Here is a 19,269-nt window from a genome sequence, read left to right as displayed (position 1 = left end):
CAAATCAATGTAAAACTAGAAAAGAATGAATTTCAGATAGTCAACTATATACAACTGGTTAAACTGATGGAGGAATTCACTTAATTCTGGACCATTTATGAATGTCTTATTAGGCCATTTGTTTATAAGAAGTGGTATACAGCAGCTAGTCAAAAGGTCATTAAAAAGATAAAAGATTCTATCCCTCTGCTAGGTCAGGACACTCCTAGTACCAACCCTTACCTGCCTGCCTTACTCACCATTCAGCTCAGTCACACCACTCAGGCTACACTGTTATGGAACAATTTTAAGAGCCTCCAGAACAAATACCATTTTAGGTAGTGCCACTGTGTTCCCGCACACAATTAATCATTTCATTTTACTAAATTAATATTACGTCCCCAAGAACCTTGGTTAGAGATCATGCCTTCCCTCAGCTTACACACAAGGCTTCCATTACACTTGTTCTGTCTGACCATTTAGCAACTGGCCAGGAAACCCTTTATCCATTTCCTGTGGGACATGAGTGTACCCTGTACATGCACAAGTACAATGGAGCACTTACTTGTACAATTTAAGACCTTAGGTCTTTAAGAACAGGCATCTTATTTTGTTTCCTTTTCTACCACAGCATGGAAGTACTGGGCGCATAACACTGCTCAAAAAATTTAGTTAGCATGGGTTACTGCTAGGGCTAAGCTGATTATCCATGTGAAACGGTCTTAAAAGCTTAGAGGCAAAAGACATTTCCAATTCCAACCTGTCAATTCAATGATCATCAAAGCAAGGTAACTGGAAGCATCTACTTCAGAAAGAGCTGCATTAGTCTTTCCACTTTAGCCAGATTTATAGCAGAGGGACCCTGATGGTCCCATAGGCCTACACCACAGAAAGCGAGTTCTGTATAAAGGACATGACCATCTCTGTACAGCAACACTGTATGTGGGGGAGTGTAGTGGAGGATGGCATTAACTCACTTCCAAGTGGAACAAAAGGAAAATGAAATCAGCAACAGCACCAGTTAGTATGATTTAAGATCCCTTAATAAAGTAGCTGAATTTCTTTACCCTTAAACCTTCCCCACTCTGCAAGGACTAACAAGTGACTTATGGTAGCACAATGTGGTTGTTACATTTGGTATGTAGCACAAATGCTTAAATGACAAATCTTATTTATGAAGAATGGTGAGTGAGGTCACATCTCCCCCCACCCCCCCCAGCCCCCCACCATTAAGAGTCTAGACTACAGAGATAGCAGTGAGAAACTCATGGCCCTGGTTACCAGCAGATTTAGTATTGTAAGCAGGTAAAAGGCGGGAAACAGGCAGTATCAGAATGTAGAGAGAATCAAACACTAAGGGCAGCCTGTTTGAATATAGCACAACTTACTCCTGGGACTGTTACAATTCTTCAACATCTGACTCTGTCCATATTGAATTATGTTCCACTGCTGGTCATACCTCTATTTTCCCCAAATAGTCACCTCCTCCTTCTCTCAACATGAAACAGCCTTTGGCTGACTGGGAAAAATGACTTGAAATATTAAGTTACTAAAATCAGAATCCAGATGTCTGGTTCAGCTGGGATGCCAATTCCAATGTCTGTTGTGTCATTTAGCCACTTCTCTACAACTTTTCTTAGTATCTATGATTTAACTATCAACATTTTCACTAGGGAAAGGTTCCTGGGCCTCTTAAAAGAATTCAAAGATAACAGCTAATGAGATTTGCCTCAGCACTATTTCCTGCCACCAGATTTCTGCCCCTGGGGCTAGAATGCTTTCATCAAGTGGCTTTATTTTTTTTGCCCCTTCTGTACTCTTCAGTAGTAGAGCAATATGTAGAAAAGCAGTGCCACCTTAGTTGCTCATTGTTAGTTATGCTGATCCAGAAAAGGAGCCATATTCTAAGAAGCTTCTGAGATCATCTGGCATAAAGTAGCTCAAGGCAACAAGAATAAATCCAGGAAGCACAGTAAAGAATTAACATTTACATGAACAGGTACAAACAGAAGGGGTTTTCCAGAAAAGTCACTATAGCAACAAAGAATTGTGCCACCACCAGAGTATACTCTTTCCAGAACATTTTAGATAAGTCAATGCAATCTATCAGATTTTATACTAAAAAGACAAAACTGACACCAAACAATTTTTTAATTAAAAAGCATATTCTTAGATTCGGATTCTCATATCCCATAAAAGCTCTACTTTTGGGGGGGTAAGGAGAATGGTGGCGATGCACAAACTGATAAACCACTTCTTGCTGTAAAACACTGGAAAGCAGACAACAATGAGTCAAAGTGAGGGCTCTCTCCTGAACAAGAAAACGAAATGTATTATTAGCATACGGTCTATCCCTTTAAGATGGTAAGGGCCATTCTGGGTATCTGTAGGCAGCTGATTTCACCCTGTGATTTTTCAAATGCTTAGTCAAACCGTCATAATTTTAGAACAGTTCAGCAACCACCTGGAATTAAGTATGTTTAAGTCTAAACCCCTCTAAAACAACTTCAGTATTGAAACTCAAAACAGACTAAAAACTTTCGTGATAAAGGTAAAAGTTATATTATTCAAGAGCTTTGGTTAAAAGAAATAGCCCACTAGTTTATCTGCAACTCCAATCCAGATTTTTTTAAGGCCTCTGGAGTTTATGGAAACTTTTCATTTGCTAATTTTTTTTAGCAGTTGAACAAATGTGGAAGGGACAAAACCAGAGCATCAATGTCAGAAAGCAGCAGTATTTTTGATTCCTCTCCCACACCTCAAAACACCTCACATACTCATACAAGAATAAGTAAACAAAAAAGAAAAAGCTTTAGAAGTATGTGCAACTGACAATGCATTCTGAAGATTTCTTTTTCCATTTCTTAATCAGTTTTTTAAAAAGACAATTCACAGCCCCCTTTAAGACTCCCTCTGTAAAAAGATCTGGTTTCTCATACTTTCTGAGTCCACATAACGAAGTGGCTTGCTAGCAAAGCACACAAGATAAAAGTCTGAAAAGGTGGATACCACAGATTTGACCTAGAATCAAGTTTCCTCCCTGCCGTTCCAGGTATCTTCTTTCCACACTTCAGCATTAGCAGACAAGGATAAGCAACAATGGTTACCTCCAAGATCACCAAATCCATCTTTCCAAAGGCACAAAGTATTTGTAGGAGTTAAAAACAAAACAAAACAAATAAACAAAAAACCCTGATGGTATAGCTCAATAGAGTACTCTTGTGTAAAGCATTAAAAGCATCAGCCTCTTTTATTTTGTGACAAGTTTATTGAACAGTATTCAAGACTTCATCTTTATAAACAAAAACCTCTGCTGAATGATGCCAAGGCAGTATTTGCTGGCAATGTTGTGGCCATACTGGCAATGAATCGTTTTATTGTGTTTGGTTTCTAAAGCTTGGACTACTGTAGAACTGCCGGTAAAACTACTTAAATGTGGTAATTTTGCAAGAGTGGGAAAGTTTTAAAAGTGATCACTGCCAGGAATTCTTACAGAAGATTTAACTAGCAGCAACTTTACAGTTTCTTTACTCATTTTTAAATGTTCTTGAAATTGATGAGTGGATTTATTTTTAAACACTTGACCCACGCCTGTACACAATGACAGAATCCAATAAAAAGGACTTTGAGTTTGATTAAGGCTTTCATGGATCCTTATTTTATCCAAGGTATGTTTGCTTACGTACATACACGGCCCTAGATTTTCATCCAGTGTGTTAAGACTGACCTAATTACACTGAACATTACTCTCTGAAATTGTGAATAAAAAGTTTCCTAATGCAATTTTCACGGTTGATGCTTTGACAACTTGGAGCACAAAGCTAGGAACTACATTTCACTTAACAGTGTTGCGTTAAAAAAACAAAACAAAAAAAAAAAAAAAAAAACACCACTAATAATTATACATCCAAACTACAGTATTAAACACAGAATACACCTCCAAATTTTGCTTGTGAACTAAACGTTTCACCCGAGTTCAGAAAAAGTTTACAAAATTGCTTATTTATAAAATACATTTTGTAGATTTCTCTAATCCTTTAAACTAAAAAAACCAAAACACCCCAGCAAGGGGGTGGGGAGGGAATTAATCCTAAAGGAAAAGATTCTCTTCCGTTCATGTCACCAAAAACAGACAAAATTTACACAGAAAATTGAAAATATCATGATAGTGTTTACAAATGCACACAACTTTAAGCAAAGCTTTACAAATCCTTCATACCATACAAAGCAAATGAGAAAGAAATTCATTTTTACCCCAAACCTAGTTATAAGAAAATTTGCAGGAAGAGAGGTATGAATAATTTCACAGAGCATATTTTCAAGAATTTTTTAAAACTCAAACTCCAATGCCCAGAACAAGATGAACAGTATGCTTAGCAGTTAGCACTATATTAATAAGTCTCAGATACACAAAAATCAAGTTCCAGAGGGCAAAGCATTTAATTACATTTCACAACGAGAAGCACTGTTGTGACTCAACCAAATATGAAACACAGTTCTCTCCAATTTCTACACAAACCACTATTTTCTTAATTTATTTAATTTGATGAACAATGAAATCAAGTTTTCCTTTTCAGCATTTATCTGAGATGTAGAAATAACAAAGTAGTTGCAATAAAGTATATGAAATATTTAATAAGATTGTACGAACATATAACCAAAATAAACTGTGGAAAAAAGATAAAAGGCTTTCATCTTCAAACAACCCATTTTTCTAAAATGAAAATAGTCAGCTCTCCAATGGGGAAAATAAACTGCAGTTGAAATAAGACTCCCAAGCAGCGCTGAAGTTTTCTGCACTTGGTCTTTGGAATGAGAAATGATTACTTAATAGAAAACTTAAATTGAACAGCATATATAAACATCATATTGCTTTTTTAGTTGAGGAGGCAGTATCTAGTGATCTGTCAAAGCGAATATGCATTCATGAATTGTCAAAAGACCCACAACACAGCCATGTCTTCTTTGAAAGTCTAAATAATCCTCTCCCTAAACAAAAAATCCTGTACTGTCAATCCTCTAAGATTGTAGTGATGAAAAGTCTCTCCAAATCTTATCACACAAATGAAACTGTTACCACTCTTAACTCTAAATTATACGAGACTCTGTATTTCAGTGTTCCACTGACTTGCAACACCAAAAAGGCACTATTTTTTTTTTTAACAGGAAATACTTCTTTTAAAAGGCTGACCCCTTTGTAAGTACATTGATTTGCAAGAAATGTTGGGAATGTTTCAAACCAAGACAGAGGCCCAAGTAAGACAAAATTTGTTTTTCATGATATCTCACCAATCTCCCATTCCATATGTTTATAATATAATGTGACACATCTTTAGAGCATTTTAACTAAGAAGGAAAGTAACCATAAGTAGAGCCTTTTGTATCAGTGAGCAGGATGTTGTAAGGCAAATGTTTTCATGACAAGGACACTTACCAACCAGAACCCATGTGGTCCTCCTGCCTTAGTGTCCTGAATGCCAAAGAAAAGAGTATGAAAGGGCAAAGAGTCTCAATTCTCTCCCCTCTGGCAGCTGCACTTGTACTCTGCACTTGTACTCCTTATGAAGAATTTTTATAAATAGGCTCCTGATCAAACAACTAGACCAAAAAGCCCCCAAAGTAACAGGATTAAATGCACATCTATGGAACCACTTATGGATCTTTTATTCTATAACACTATTGCTAACAAAGCTAACAATTTCAACTTCAGTTAAAAAAAAAACAAAACTAGATATAATAATGCTCTTTCTTATAAATGGACCCTCTTTGTTTAGTTACAGGCCAAAATTTCACACAAATTTGGGACAGAACAAAATTGCCAGAATATCAGTCCATCATGGAAAGGACTTCAAATCCAGCATCTTAAGCAATGATTATTACAAGTGGTTTCGGGTTTTTGATGCCATCCAAACAACATGAACAATTTTTAAACTGACTAAACTAAAACGTGGCGGTCAAACCAAAAAGGCTCTGGTAGGTAGAGGACTCCATATTTTATTTTTGTGGCAAAAGTACTTATTTCACACAGTTTTAAGTGTGACATTAGAAATCAAAGTTCAAGGTTATAGCACAAACCAAGTGTGGAATTTTATATTAAAACAACAACAACAAGAACAGTTCTGCTCATTTACAAATGAGTCAATTAGGCAAACAAAAAAGCAGCAACTTCAGAAGCAGGACTGTCTATACAGCAAGAACCCTCAAGAAGCAATAAAGGTACATACAGTGAATCTGTATACAGAGATTTTATTCAATTTTAAAAGAAAATGAGGACTTTAGACAAAGCTTTGACCCTATAACAAAGCAAATCTGTCCAGCTTTAAACCAAATTCCAAGAGTAGCCAACTTCTATTTTTCAGCAGCTGGCAAGAGCACCCTTAATGAGCTCTATTGACATTTCTATTTTCTTCATCTCATATGATATAAAACAAAACCAATCTAGAGACTCCTTGATAAGCTTTATATGGTCATTTGTGTTTTACAAATGGTTTCTCTAATGGTATGCCAAAATCATTTTTGTGTTCTCTCCAGATAGCTTTACTGTAACATACAGCAATATTTATACTGGTAGTGAATCTTCTGTAAACAGTCAACCAATGCTCTGTTATAGAAACCAATCTATATGCAATTGAAACAATCCACAGGTTCTAACCTGGAAATACTAGGAAAACAATCTGGATGCATTAATCACAGCACTATGAAGATCTACCCTATAAAGAATTGATGTGAACAGCTACCCTAAGACAAGTTTTACTTTCCTTGAGCCTATAGGTCTGTCATTTAAGTCAATGACAGCGGCTGTGGCTTCATCCCGAGATTCAAAGGCCACCATGGCTTCGCCTGTGGGCATACCTTTTTCATTGTATTTTAAACACACTGAGCCTGGGATCACTTGATAGCCATAAAAGAAATCTAAAATCTCATCAATAGACACAGTAAAGGGCATATTCTGCACTTTAATTACTGTTGGTCCTGGTTTTCCAGAACTAGATCCAAAGCCAGGGGGTCCACCAATGTGAATTGGGCCAGGCCCAGGCCCAGGGCCAGGCCCAAAGGCTGGCGGCCCACTCAAATGCCCAGGTGCACTTCCAAGACCAGGAGGGCCACTTCCAAAACCTGGGGGGCCACCTAAACTACCAGGGCCATTTCCAAAATTCTGAGGGCCTCCTGCAAATCCTGGCCCACTTAAATTATTTGGTCCACCTCCAAAACCTGGAACATCCAGTCCTAGACCAGGCAAACCACTATTTCCAACTGAAGGCATACCAGGCCTAGCATCACCAAAGGCCCCTCCTAATCCTGGAGGAGGGAGTGGTGGCCCAAAGGCATTCGACCCGCCAAAATTACCAGGAAAGTTAAATGGAGGCCCATTGTTGGCCTCCTTAGATCCTACAGTCAGGAAGGCATGTTCTTCACCTCCTGCACCAGGCATTCCTCCACCGGGCATTCCCGCACCAGGCATTCCGGCACCGGGCATTCCGGCACCAGGCATTCCAGCACCGGGCATTCCTGTACCAGGCATTCCCGCACCGGGCATTCCCGTACTGGGCATTCCTGTACTGGGCATTCCCGCATTGGGCATTCCCGCATTGGGCATTCCCACACTGGGCACTCCTGGAACTGCAGGATTACCTGGCACAGGTATCTTTAACCCTTTTTTTCCTTGGGCAGGGGGATTTTTCTCAATTTCTCTCATATCTTCTAGAGTAACTACATGAACAAAAGCTTCTCTCCCGTTAAGTTTTTTACGGTGTAAGCGTTCAGACTTACGTGCATCATCTTCATTTTTAAACTGAACCAATGCCTGTCCTAGACCTTGCCCATTGTTATCAACAAGAACATGTACAGCATTTTCATCCACTGGGATTCCTTCTAGGAACTGAAGAACATCCATCTTGGTAATGCTGAATGGAATATTTGTTATGTGAGCACAGACTTTGGCAGAGCTGACATCCCCCTCCGGATTTAACATCATTTCCCTCTGGTCATAGCTGAAGTTCTGCAGTCTTTTACGAATCATATCTATCTTTTCTAGCATACCTTTCTTAGTAATTGGATGAACTTGAATAAAGCGATTGCCCATGTATTGTTTATGACGACACAGAGCAGCCTTATAGTCAGCCTCATTTCTGAATTCTACGAAGCCTTCACCAGTTGCTTTCCCATTGGGTCCATAAGCGATATAAATACTATCTTCCACAATATCCAACTTTTTAAAAAAATCAATGACATGTTTGTTTTCTGCTTCAAATGGTAGCCCTTTCAAGTAAACACAAAAACCAGCCTCATGTGGTGATCTTGACCTCGACCTTTTCTGCCCACTGGGCGATTTTGACCTGGGAAGTGTCTGAGGTGGGGGATGGGTTTGTCCAGAAGGTCCTATACTTTGCTTAAAAGTGATATGGCCTCCAGCAGCTACCCACTGTCTCTCTGTGGCAGGACTAACTTCCACATAGCGTTGAATCATCAGCATTCTGTTTCTTTTCAAAGCTTCAAATGTATCTTGAGGGGAGAGAAATTTAACCAATCCGTTCCCATTATTTCGACCTACATGATCTTTCAACAAATGCACTGCATCAACACGGAGCCCATGGAAAAAATCTCTGACATCATTTTCCATTGCAGAAAAGGGCATACCATGTACACTGACATACAGATCATCAGGGTTGATGGGAAGTGGTTTCACACTGCTTTGAGAGTTCATCTGGATAGGGTTAACAGGATTCAATGGACCCAGAAACACAGGGTTCAGGTTATTGTTCAGATTCATAGGTGCTCCAGAGCCATTCATTCCAGCAGGTAGAGGGGCCACAGGTGGCGGGTTCAAGGGTGGCATGCCTGACATGGGTGGCAGTGGGGTCATGGGTGGCACAGAAGGGACTGGGGGGATTGGGGGCACAGGAGGCACAGGAGGCAATGTAGGTACCGGAGGAGGAACTGGTATTGGGGGAATGGACGGCATTGGTGGCAAAGATGGCATCGCTGGGATTGGAGGAATTGGTGGTGGTGGGACTGTGTTCATTGGAGACGCTGTGCTTGGAATGGTTGAGCTAAACGTTGGGCTCCCAAAAGAAGCCCCCATATTTGGAGGAGCCGTTCCTATGCTGGCTGTGGAAAATGTCTGTATGTTTTTGTTGCTTTCATGAACCGATGTAGCGGCAGTAACTACACTGGGTGAAGGATTATTAAAGTTAGGTACTGTTGTAGGCAAGTTTACCCTGCCACCCATTCCTGAGCTAGGTGGCGGTCCTGATCTACTAGCATTTGCTGGTGGTATATCTAAGTTGGCAGTTTCAAAACGCCTACGACTCAGTTCAATCATATTCTGCATTTCCGTTTTACTACTCAACAAAAGTGTTACTTTTGACCCTTTAATTGTACCACCTGTGCGCATCATACCAAGCCTTGCATCTTCATCAGTGGCAAAAACGATGAAAGCCTCACCCAGTTCACCCCCTACAATATGCACGCCCCCATCAGGGATGGTCAATCCAGAGAAGAAGTGGCGAATGTCCATGGTCCCCGCCACAATTGGGAGACCTTGCAAACGGATGACCACAGCCATGCTGCGCTGAAACCACACACACCTGCAGATGAGAAAAGGCAACGGCCAGGTCAGACTCCTGTTCATCACACCAAGTTTTTAGCTACAAGAATGACCAGCTACCTTATTAGGCCCTCAAACTATCTCAAGCAATGTAGGGTTTGTTTTTTTTTTAATTTGAATATTCTAAAAACTGAATATTATGTGCCGTTTACAATGTAAAACCTAGACAATTTCAACTTCCAAAAGACATTAATTCTGTAAACAGTTAGAAGTTCAGTCCTATGACTCAAAAGTTTCAGGAAAAAAAACCACCATAATGAAAGTAAAATCACCAATTATATCACTCAGACCACTAATTATTCAGTAAGATTTAAAAGAAATGCATAAGTCAGATCAGGACACAAAGTTTAACAGTCTGCAGGGGGAAAGCATGCAAAGGATGTATCAAAGTTAGTATTTAAAAGTGACTTAGCATTTTCCTTTATAAACTTGACAACTTTGTAGAATTATCAGTGTCATTTTATATGACTCAATCTCAAAATGCAAAAGAGAAACAGAAAACTGGAATACTAATGAATTACAAATAATTAACTCTAAAGTAGATTCAAGTCTCAAATGAGAACTGATTCCATATTTCATCCTAAAACTCTTCAATCTGCATTACAGCTCTATTTATTAAAGAAAACTACATATGGAATTAGTTACTACAAACAAGGTTAATACATACTAAGAATCCAAAGAACTACTGAATAAAATAGCCAAAATCTTAGTTATCCATAGTCGTCACTCCAAAAAATAGAACCTAGTTACAGTGCCATTCACCAAAGCTATTTTAATTAAAACTCAGATCCAATGACTCATTCCCAAACCTACCAATACACACACACACACATTCATTTTTCTCACAGAAGGCTGATAATTTAAAAAAAAAAAAAAAAAAAAAAAAGGGTATTTTTTTGTTTTAAAAAGAACTAGGGTATATAAACTTTATTCAGTGATTGTTATAGTCTCCTACCCAATGTAATTACTGTGGAATTTCTGGGAGCTCACTGATCTCCTTAGATGTCTCATGTTTAACTAGTCGAAAAGAAAAGTTTCTCCCAGATTTAAGTAAAATTTCACTATTTCAGTTCTTACGGCTTTCAAGTGTAAATGCAAGGGCAGCCCTTTGTAAACTGATACAAAACAAATTCTTCGGACTAGAAAAAAATATTAATTTGAAATTTATGTGGTCAATAACATAGGGTATTTTCCAATCCATCTTAAATATCAACTTTTAAATATAAACCTATTAGAGGCACCTGGGTGGCTCTGTCAGTTGGTTAAGGGTCTGACTTTTACTCAGGTCATGATCTCACAGTTTGTAAATTTGAGCCCCATGATCAGTCTTCGCGCTGACAACATGGAGCCTGTTTAGGATTCTCTCTCTCTGGTCCTCCCCGACTCTCTCTCAAAATAAATAACTTTAAAAAACATATACATATATAACTAGCTCTGTGACCTCAGGAAAATTATAAATGACTTGAGTTTGGTTTTTTTTTTTTGTTTTGTTTTGTTTTTTTTTAAAGGGAGGGAAGGAGAGGGAAAAACAAAAACTAAAAACAAAACAAAAACAAACCGACTTGAGTTTGGTTTTAACACTTTTCAAACAGGAACATTAAAAGACCAAAGTTTCCTGCTGCAAGCTCTAAGAATCCTGTAAACCTCATGAAAAGAGTTTTTCATGTCAAATATTATGTGAATATCAATTTGATGAAATAAAATCTGTAATTATATTTCAACCATTATGACTGCTGTACACAAAACAGAAATATACTGTTTGGCTTTGACAGTTTTCTCACACACATACACAAAAATAAAAGCTACTTTCAAATTTAATCCAGAAAGATGGACTGGCAAACAGAAAATGCTCTTATGAGACCATTATAAAACACTAGAAATCTGGGTGAGGAGGGAAGCCTTTCGTTTTTTGTTTGCAAGAGTCAGCAAGAAAAATTAATACTAAAAAAATTAATCACACCAACAAACTCTTTTCTCTTATTTACTACTTCGCAATCTATATGAAAGCTCATCAAGACAACTCCAAGTCATTAAATTCTCATTCCTTACTATCTCTAGCATATTAGCTATATGCAAAATTAAGACAGTATTCCCGTTCAACTTTAAAAAAAGCTTTATCATTTAATCACTATATGGGGGAAACATCATGGATAAGTAGTCTAGGCACCCAAAAAGACTTGAGAGAGAGAGATGTTAGTTTACACTGGGACAGTAAAATGGGAATTTGATATGGTCCCAAGAACAGAAAAATTAAACACAGGGCTAAAGTGACACACACAGCAACTCTTCAAAAGCCATCTGCTACTAAGAGAAGGGATGTAGTGAAAGTCTGCGCAAAGTACATACGAAAACATGACACTGAAAATCTGCCCAGATTACCAGCTAGAAAAAGGGCTGAGGATTAAACCAAAGTAGAGCATAAGACTTACTCATAAAGCCATCTGAAGTGAAAAACAGTTTCCAGGTTCCAAAAAAATATGAAGATCTGCTATTCTGCTACTAAGCGCCTGTTTGACAGGTAAGTCATTTCAACTACCTTGAGCCTACCTTTGTTATTTAACAAGAGGGTTAGATTCCAATCACTAAAGTTCCATCTAAAGTCAAAATATGTATTCTAAAACATATGACCCATTATCTATACCTATACCTCAAAGGAATATTAAAAAGCCATACCAATAACAAGCACCTATATTTGTAATTAGTCTAGAATGCTACAATGAGGGAAAAAAACAGCTACTTACTGCCTAATAATCAGGAATTCAGCAGGAGAAATGCATCTAAATAAGACTGACCCCCAAAGAAAGCAACAACTGTTCAAAGCACCCAGTCCACCCCACCCCCATCCCTCAGATAAGACTGTTAAAAAAAAGCAAAAGAAAATCCCCCACAATTCAGCTGCTACACAAATTTTCATGTTACTAAATAAGCTATCTCATTTTAATTTGTATAAAAACAAACCCTCTATTCAAAATCTCTTACCTGATAAAACAAGAGATGTATTTTCTTAACAAGAAGTAGAGGCCAAGTCAATCCTGTGGGCAACCAATTAAAACCAACTTTTAGACTGCAATAGAGAATAAATGGAGGCAAAAATCAATGCAGGAAACACAAAACAACACGCACAGGCCACACTGAACTGTACATTATGAAGGCGAGTCTGAAACCACCAGAGTACTTCATTAGAATGCATATAAAAAAAAAAAAAAGAAGAAAGAAAGAAACACATGTACCAAAATCCCACACATGCTTCTTACTTGGTATTGCTTTCAAATTTGAGTATCTCTCAAAACATAATATATTTACATACATTAAGAATGTGCCATAAATTAGTCCAAGAATGAATCAATTAAAAACGAAAACAATCATAAAGCTCAGATTCACAGTTGATAATTACTTTTATTACTTGATGATTAAACCAGTCCAGAAAATGCCATCAACACAAGTCCAACTACGACCTATTTCCTTAGGTCCCACCAAATGTTTGATGAAGAAGCACAAGTTTGCACAATAACAGTTCCAAGACAAATGACAGTCATCAATTCAAGTGTACTTATAGAAATTCTTGGAATTACTTTCAAAATATTTTCCTTTGCACCAAAATAGCATCAAGAACCAAGAAATATAAATGAAGAGAAAGTTCAGGCTCTAAGGACTAATTCCTATTTAAAACCAGTGGGGTTCAAAATCTTAAAAGTGCTTTTTCCTTCTAACACCAAAACTGTTCCAAGAAACTCATAAAAACAAAAAACAAACAAAAAAACTAAACTAAAAATGTCTGGCATATTAAGAATACCTCCCAAAGTAAAAACGAGTCACTCATGTCTTACTGGAATTTCTCCCAAACCATGAAGTTATAAACAATTCACAAGCAACACAGAAGACCAAATGATCAATTACTTTCAAAAGATCATTTTTTAATTTAGAGAAACAGAGAAAAAAATTGTCACTGTTAAGTATTAAGATTACCAATAGAACACTACTTAGAATGATGCACATTTTTAACTATCTTTCAAGATACCACCAGTGCTTAATATTCATCACCAAAAAGTAAAACTTTAAAAACTTTTAGTGTTACTCTAAACTTTTTCTAAAGGACGAGCTAAACATCTTGTAAACAATTACTCAAATTACTTAAGAATGAGATTTTTTTTTTGCCACAAAAGCTATGCAAATGTCATTAACAATGCTTTCAAAAGCCCAGAGCACTGTACCATTCTTTTATATGTTGTACAAATCAGTTCTAATTATGTTTAAAGAGTTTTAAAACTCTTTATTTAAAAGCCACACCTAAAAGTTTATCTAACAGGTCACAAAGGGAAGCATGAAATAGAAAAAAGCCTGCTTTAGGTAAAGGCTGTGCTCAATGAGAAGAGCAAGAATTTCTGCAATATTATTTTCTAAATGTACTAGTTGGACTCTATGACCAACAGAACCAGAGTAATTTTCTAGTTAAGCATTTGTGATTAACAGATGATCTCCTACTGGAGATTCCAATTCAAAATGTCTGGTATGGGGCCAGGACATGTGCCCTGAAGATAATAAGGGAAACAGGTTCCCCAGCTTCTTCCCTTCCAGACCCAACAAGGTTCCATATGTCCATCTGGAGAGGAACAAGATCAGAGTCAGCCAGTTAAGCCCAAAGGAACACACCAGGCCTACATTCAAAAAATTTCTAAAGGGTTGCCAGAAATTACTATAACAAGGAAATGTCTCATTCCACAAGAAAAAGTTGAAAGGCCCAGGTGAATTTGGCAGATGCCTCGTTCAAATTTTACATTGTTCAATTTAAATTCCAAAATCAGGGGGGCGCCTGGGTGGCTCAGCTGATTAAGCATCCAACTCCAGCTCAGGTCACGATCTCATAGCTTGTGGGTTTCAAGGCTTGTGGGTTTGAGCCCCGTTTGGATCCTCTGTACCCCCCTCTCTCTGCCCCTCCCTTGCTTGAGCTCTCTCTCTCAAAATAAATAAACATTTAAAAATAAATAATAAAATAAAATACAAAATCAATCTAGGCATAAATTTGTGAATCTTTTCTATTTAAGCAAAGGGGAAGGCCCATATCCATATCAATCCATACCAAGGAAACGTATGCAGAAAAGTTCAGGCTAGAAGCTAGAAGCTCACAACTCTTGGTGTTCCACCTCTTCCTTCAAATGGACAAAGTAAATCAAAACTGAGAACTGAGTGCTTTTGTTTTCAACACCTCACTTTGTAAAGAGCACAACAATTTAAGAGGCACCACTGTTTTCCAAGAACCTACTCATCCCTGGGTTCTAAATTATCAGCTAGCAATGGAATGAAGGATCCCAACATGAAAAATCCACTCCAACCAGCTTAAGCTTTCATGAATTTTAGAAGGGTAAGACTGAAAACAATTCTATGAAACAAAACATCTAAAGCACATATTTTTTTAACCTATTCATAAAGCATAAAGATAGGAAGGAGAAAATGGGCCCAAAGTGCCATTAAATTCACTTGTATCAGAAGATCTAAAACAAGAAGATTGCTCTAGTATATTTTTCTGCTTTATGTTAGGAATTAATCCTAACATAGTGGCTTTACTTCAGCTTTACAAATACCAGAAACATGAACAAATTACAAATACTTGCTATGAACATTTAGCATATTATGACACGACATATTTTCTTATTTACTAGCCATTTCAACCATTTGAGATTTCAGAATAAAATGACAACAATCCTCTTTATCAGGAAGTCAAGGTACAAACCAGAACTTAACCATTTCCACTCTTCATCTGGTGATAAACATCAAAAAGTGAATTTTAACTTTGTTCAGTAATCAGATACAGAAGAGCCAAAGTTCTTTAGATTCAAAAAATACAAAAAGCAGCACCCCTCAAATGTCACCTCAGACATGAGCAACAGAGAACCAATCATAATGGGTACAATGCCATAAGCCGAATAATCACAGTATGGTAGGCATTACAGAAAAAAAAAAAAAAAAAAAAAAAAAAAAAAAAAAAAAAAAAAAAAAAAAAACAAAACCCAACAGCTTCATCCACTTGATTGTGTTCCCAACCCCAAATGGATCACCCTTCAGATTCTGGAATCATTCTTAACGAAACAATTCTTCTGACACTGAGGGACATGAATCCTTTAGATAGCTCGTTACTCAACTTTCCCATTAGCCTGCAGTCAGTTATCAAAAGCAGCAAACCAAAAGACATTTCTAAATAAGAGATATATTCCTCCTGCCAAAACGACTATATTATTTTTCAGTCCCCCCCCATGCCAATAAATATGTCCATCATCTTACTTGATTTAAACTTAAAAGCAACAATATTACTTCTAACCTAGCCAACCATGTAAACCCTCCCTATCGGTCTTAAGACTTGAAAGGTGGCTTGAAATTTAATAAACTCTTTGCAAACCAGAAGGTATATGAGCGATGGTAGTAAAGTGTGTTAAACTATCAATTAGGTGAAGTTATTTTTCTGTTTAGCTGACCTAAAATATTTAACATTCATTTATATCACGAACATTTATTAAGCACTTGTGGCCGGGGCAGAAGATACAGAAATGGACGACAGTCTCTAGATTTTAGGGATAGATATCTAAAAAGCATCTTTTGTGCAACCATTACTGACTCTTAGAAGTTCTTTCTACAACATCTACGGAGGGAAACATTCATTCAAGCTGAAAGATGAAGTGGCTCTCTACAAAATGGAATAAAAACAGTATGAACATGGTCACCAAATTCCAGGAACACACTGGCTGACAAAATCAAGTTTCACATCTAAAAATTGTATCAATAACCCCCAAACTCTCAATATGCAACCACTGAAACATATGGCATGTCACAAGAAAGTGAAAGAAGCCAGAAGTATACTGATATTAGCACATAACAATATGTCCCAAGTAATCACCACAATGGTTTCTCAACCTTCACATTTTTCACCTAACAGATATCATAAGAAAAATACAAATGATGCATTACAATCCATAAAATACTTAATTGAGCATATAAAGATAATATAAATGCATTCCCTGTTACGTTAAAAAAAATTTCCAGTAATAATACTGAGCACATCCCTCAACCTTTATACAAACAGGGCAAACATTTCATTTTCTTAAAAAATTACCATAAAATTATTATTAACCACCTGTAACAGTTCTTTCAACTTTTTATAATCTTGGAAGATGCCTGAACACAATTACTTCCCACAAAGTCCAGAAATCCTCCTTTCGTTCAAAACCACCAAATTTCAAAAACAAGTACAACCCAGTCTTGTATATTTCTGTAATTAAACAAACAAACACGAAACAATAAGCCTGTATGTGCAGACTTGTAGGACACTTTTCAACTGCAAACGCTCTGAAATACATTAACAATAGAAACTAGATTACAAAGTCCAAGGCAATACATGTTACTAACACTGCATTTTACAAAAATCACACCATTTTAAACCATTCAATCAAGAAGCTGTAAGAGAAATACTCCAGTCATAAGTCTCTCCTTCAACAGTCCTTCAGTTGCAATTACTTTTTCTCTCGGGTTATATTGAGCGGAATTACACTATTCTTGAATAATACAGAATGGTTCCGAACAACTACCACAATTTACATTAGGTCACCTCTGGAAATCCAGGGTTTTAGGACGGTTCTAGGGTCCAGAAACCTCTCCTACGGAGCCTGCAACACAGTATACAAAACTCCCAGCATGTTTTGGGCTGAATAACCCAAAGTAACCTTCACCGTAGCCGCTTAGATTTTTCACTATAAAGCACACATTACAGGCACACATAAAGTCCATGCATTTGCAATCTGGCAGCTAAGCCTCCTGCACTGGAATCCAACCCCAACACTAACCTGTAGATCCTCAAAGCCCCTCCCACCTATTTCACGTGGCTGCCAACTAGCACCTCCAGCTTCCGCTAGACAAACTCAACTCACTCATCAAAAGCACCCAACCTCCATTCTATTGCACCTCCTCCTCTTTCAGGGCGGGAGGCTCTCTCCCAGGGGATATGTAAAGGTGGTCCTCACTGCAGCCCCTTCCCTACTTGGGGACCAAAGATCTGGTACCTCACTACAATTCTCAGAGGCCTGGGAGGCGTACTCACCCCCACTTTTCTCGCTACAGAGGCCGGCTTCTCAAATTGCCGACACCCTCGAGGGTAAGCCCCGCCCAGCGCTGAGCCTGGGAAGCATTTCCCTGCAACCCCCTCCACCTTCAGGCCACGAAGGCGACCAGTTTTGACTTCCTTCCTAGACTCAGAGGAGTGTAACGACTACAGCTTCCTCTCCATACATGTGTCCTGACTGTAGTCCCCTTTTCCTGTTAGGCCACCGGGGCCTCCTTTCCACTTCGGAAGAAGGGAGTGTCTTCACTACGTTTATCTCCTCAGTTCGGGACACAGAGATGGAGTTACAATCTCTGTCTCTTTTGGGAGGCGCAGAAAATCTGGCTAATTCGGGATGTAGGTGTGTTTTCACTGCAATCCCCGTTAGTTCGCAGGCCGCTGGGCCACCCAGCTGTGGCCTCCTCCCTCAGACCACGGGGGCGTCCTCACTATGGCCTCGTCCCCACTTCGGTATGCAGGCTTATCCTCTCTTGCGTCCTTCCTGCATCCTCTCAGGCTTCAAAGGCGCACACGGCGCCCCAAGCCCCCCGCAGCCATGCCGCGACCCTTTTGTGTGGGGCGCTCGCTGCGGCGGGCTCGGAGGCCTCCGAAGGCCCCGCCCCGGGCCACCAAGGGGCGGCTCGAGCCCCGCACAGCCCCGCCCGTTCCGGGCTGCGGGAGTCTTACCGGGGAGAGCTGCGCGGCACCCGAACCCAGACCCGAGTTACCCCCCGCGCGAGTGCCTCCGCCCCGCGGCCGACAGCCCCAGCCCGAACGGCTTCCCGGAGCCCACAGCAGCCACCACCTCTCTCGCCGCTTCACAAAATGGCCGACAGCCCGCTCGGCAGCTCCGCGTTCCAGCAGGGGCGGGACGGAGTGGTGACATCACGGGGCGGCGCGGCGCAAGCGCCGGGAGGTTCTTGAGCAATCTCCCGGAAGTTACAGGTATTTGTGGCGAGAGGAGCTTTGAGTCCGTACATCCGACGTTTGCGCACTAGCCCCGCCTTAGGAGAAAGGCGCTGGTTGGTGAGATAGGGAAGAGTACCTGGGTGGCCCGTTCACTGCGGAACGTTGTGCAAACTGCTTCACTTCTTCGAGCTCTACGAAAGGGAAGAAATAATGCCTTCTTCGCGCAGTGTGTCGAGGATGAAATGGACCACAAAGTAGTGCCCGGTTCTGTTGGCGATGCCCTAACAAAAGAACCAAAACCTAATTTTTTTTTTCCCAGTTAAAAATGTAAATCCAGGGAGCCTTACCCACTAGTGTTCATTAACGGACTGCATCTTAGTATTCAGTATTGTATTTAGTATTTAGTATTACTATATTATAGAAAAAATTATTCTCATGCTGTGCACTCCCCCTGCCTATACTCAATTATCGTGATTGAAACCATTATAGAAATGTAACGATGGATAGAAATTAAGATGGATACATTCATGCTTCAGCAAGGCTTGACTTTGAACAATATTTTCCCTCTCTTCCTCATTCTTAAAGCTTCTGCCTACCCTCTTTTTGTTTTGTTTTTGTTTTTGTTTTTTTGTTTTGGTAGAATCATTTGTTCCAGGAACTCCGCATCAATGTTGACCTCTCGCTTACCTCA

At 39.0% G+C, this 19,269-nt stretch overlaps 1 protein-coding gene across 12 annotated transcripts in view; it reads right to left on the bottom strand.

The window, feature by feature from the left end:
• The window catches only part of LOC122215607 (RNA-binding protein 12), a 35,050-nt gene extending 16,504 nt beyond the window's left edge, over window positions 1-18,546 (bottom strand). The window contains exons 1-3 of one of the 12 annotated variants that reach the window (XM_042931103.1): window positions 18,357-18,527; window positions 12,566-12,650; window positions 6,725-9,566 (exon numbers count right to left, since the gene is read on the bottom strand). In XM_042931103.1, the coding sequence (XP_042787037.1) occupies window positions 6,725-9,544 (2,820 nt within the window). In that variant the 5' untranslated portion in view covers window positions 9,545-9,566; window positions 12,566-12,650; window positions 18,357-18,527. Of the gene's footprint in view, window positions 1-5,143; window positions 9,567-12,565; window positions 12,651-17,669; window positions 18,114-18,356 lie in introns of those variants that run through there. The other 11 variants (XM_042931093.1, XM_042931092.1, XM_042931095.1 and 8 more) reach the window with 11 other exon arrangements.
• Window positions 18,547-19,269: the final 723 nt, after the last annotated feature.

Source organism: Panthera leo, chromosome A3 (genome assembly GCF_018350215.1).
Source record: "Panthera leo isolate Ple1 chromosome A3, P.leo_Ple1_pat1.1, whole genome shotgun sequence".
Classification (NCBI taxonomy): domain Eukaryota; kingdom Metazoa; phylum Chordata; class Mammalia; order Carnivora; family Felidae; genus Panthera; species Panthera leo.
Note: the sequence above shows the minus strand (reverse complement) of the source record. Positions and strands in the feature narration are given on the sequence as shown.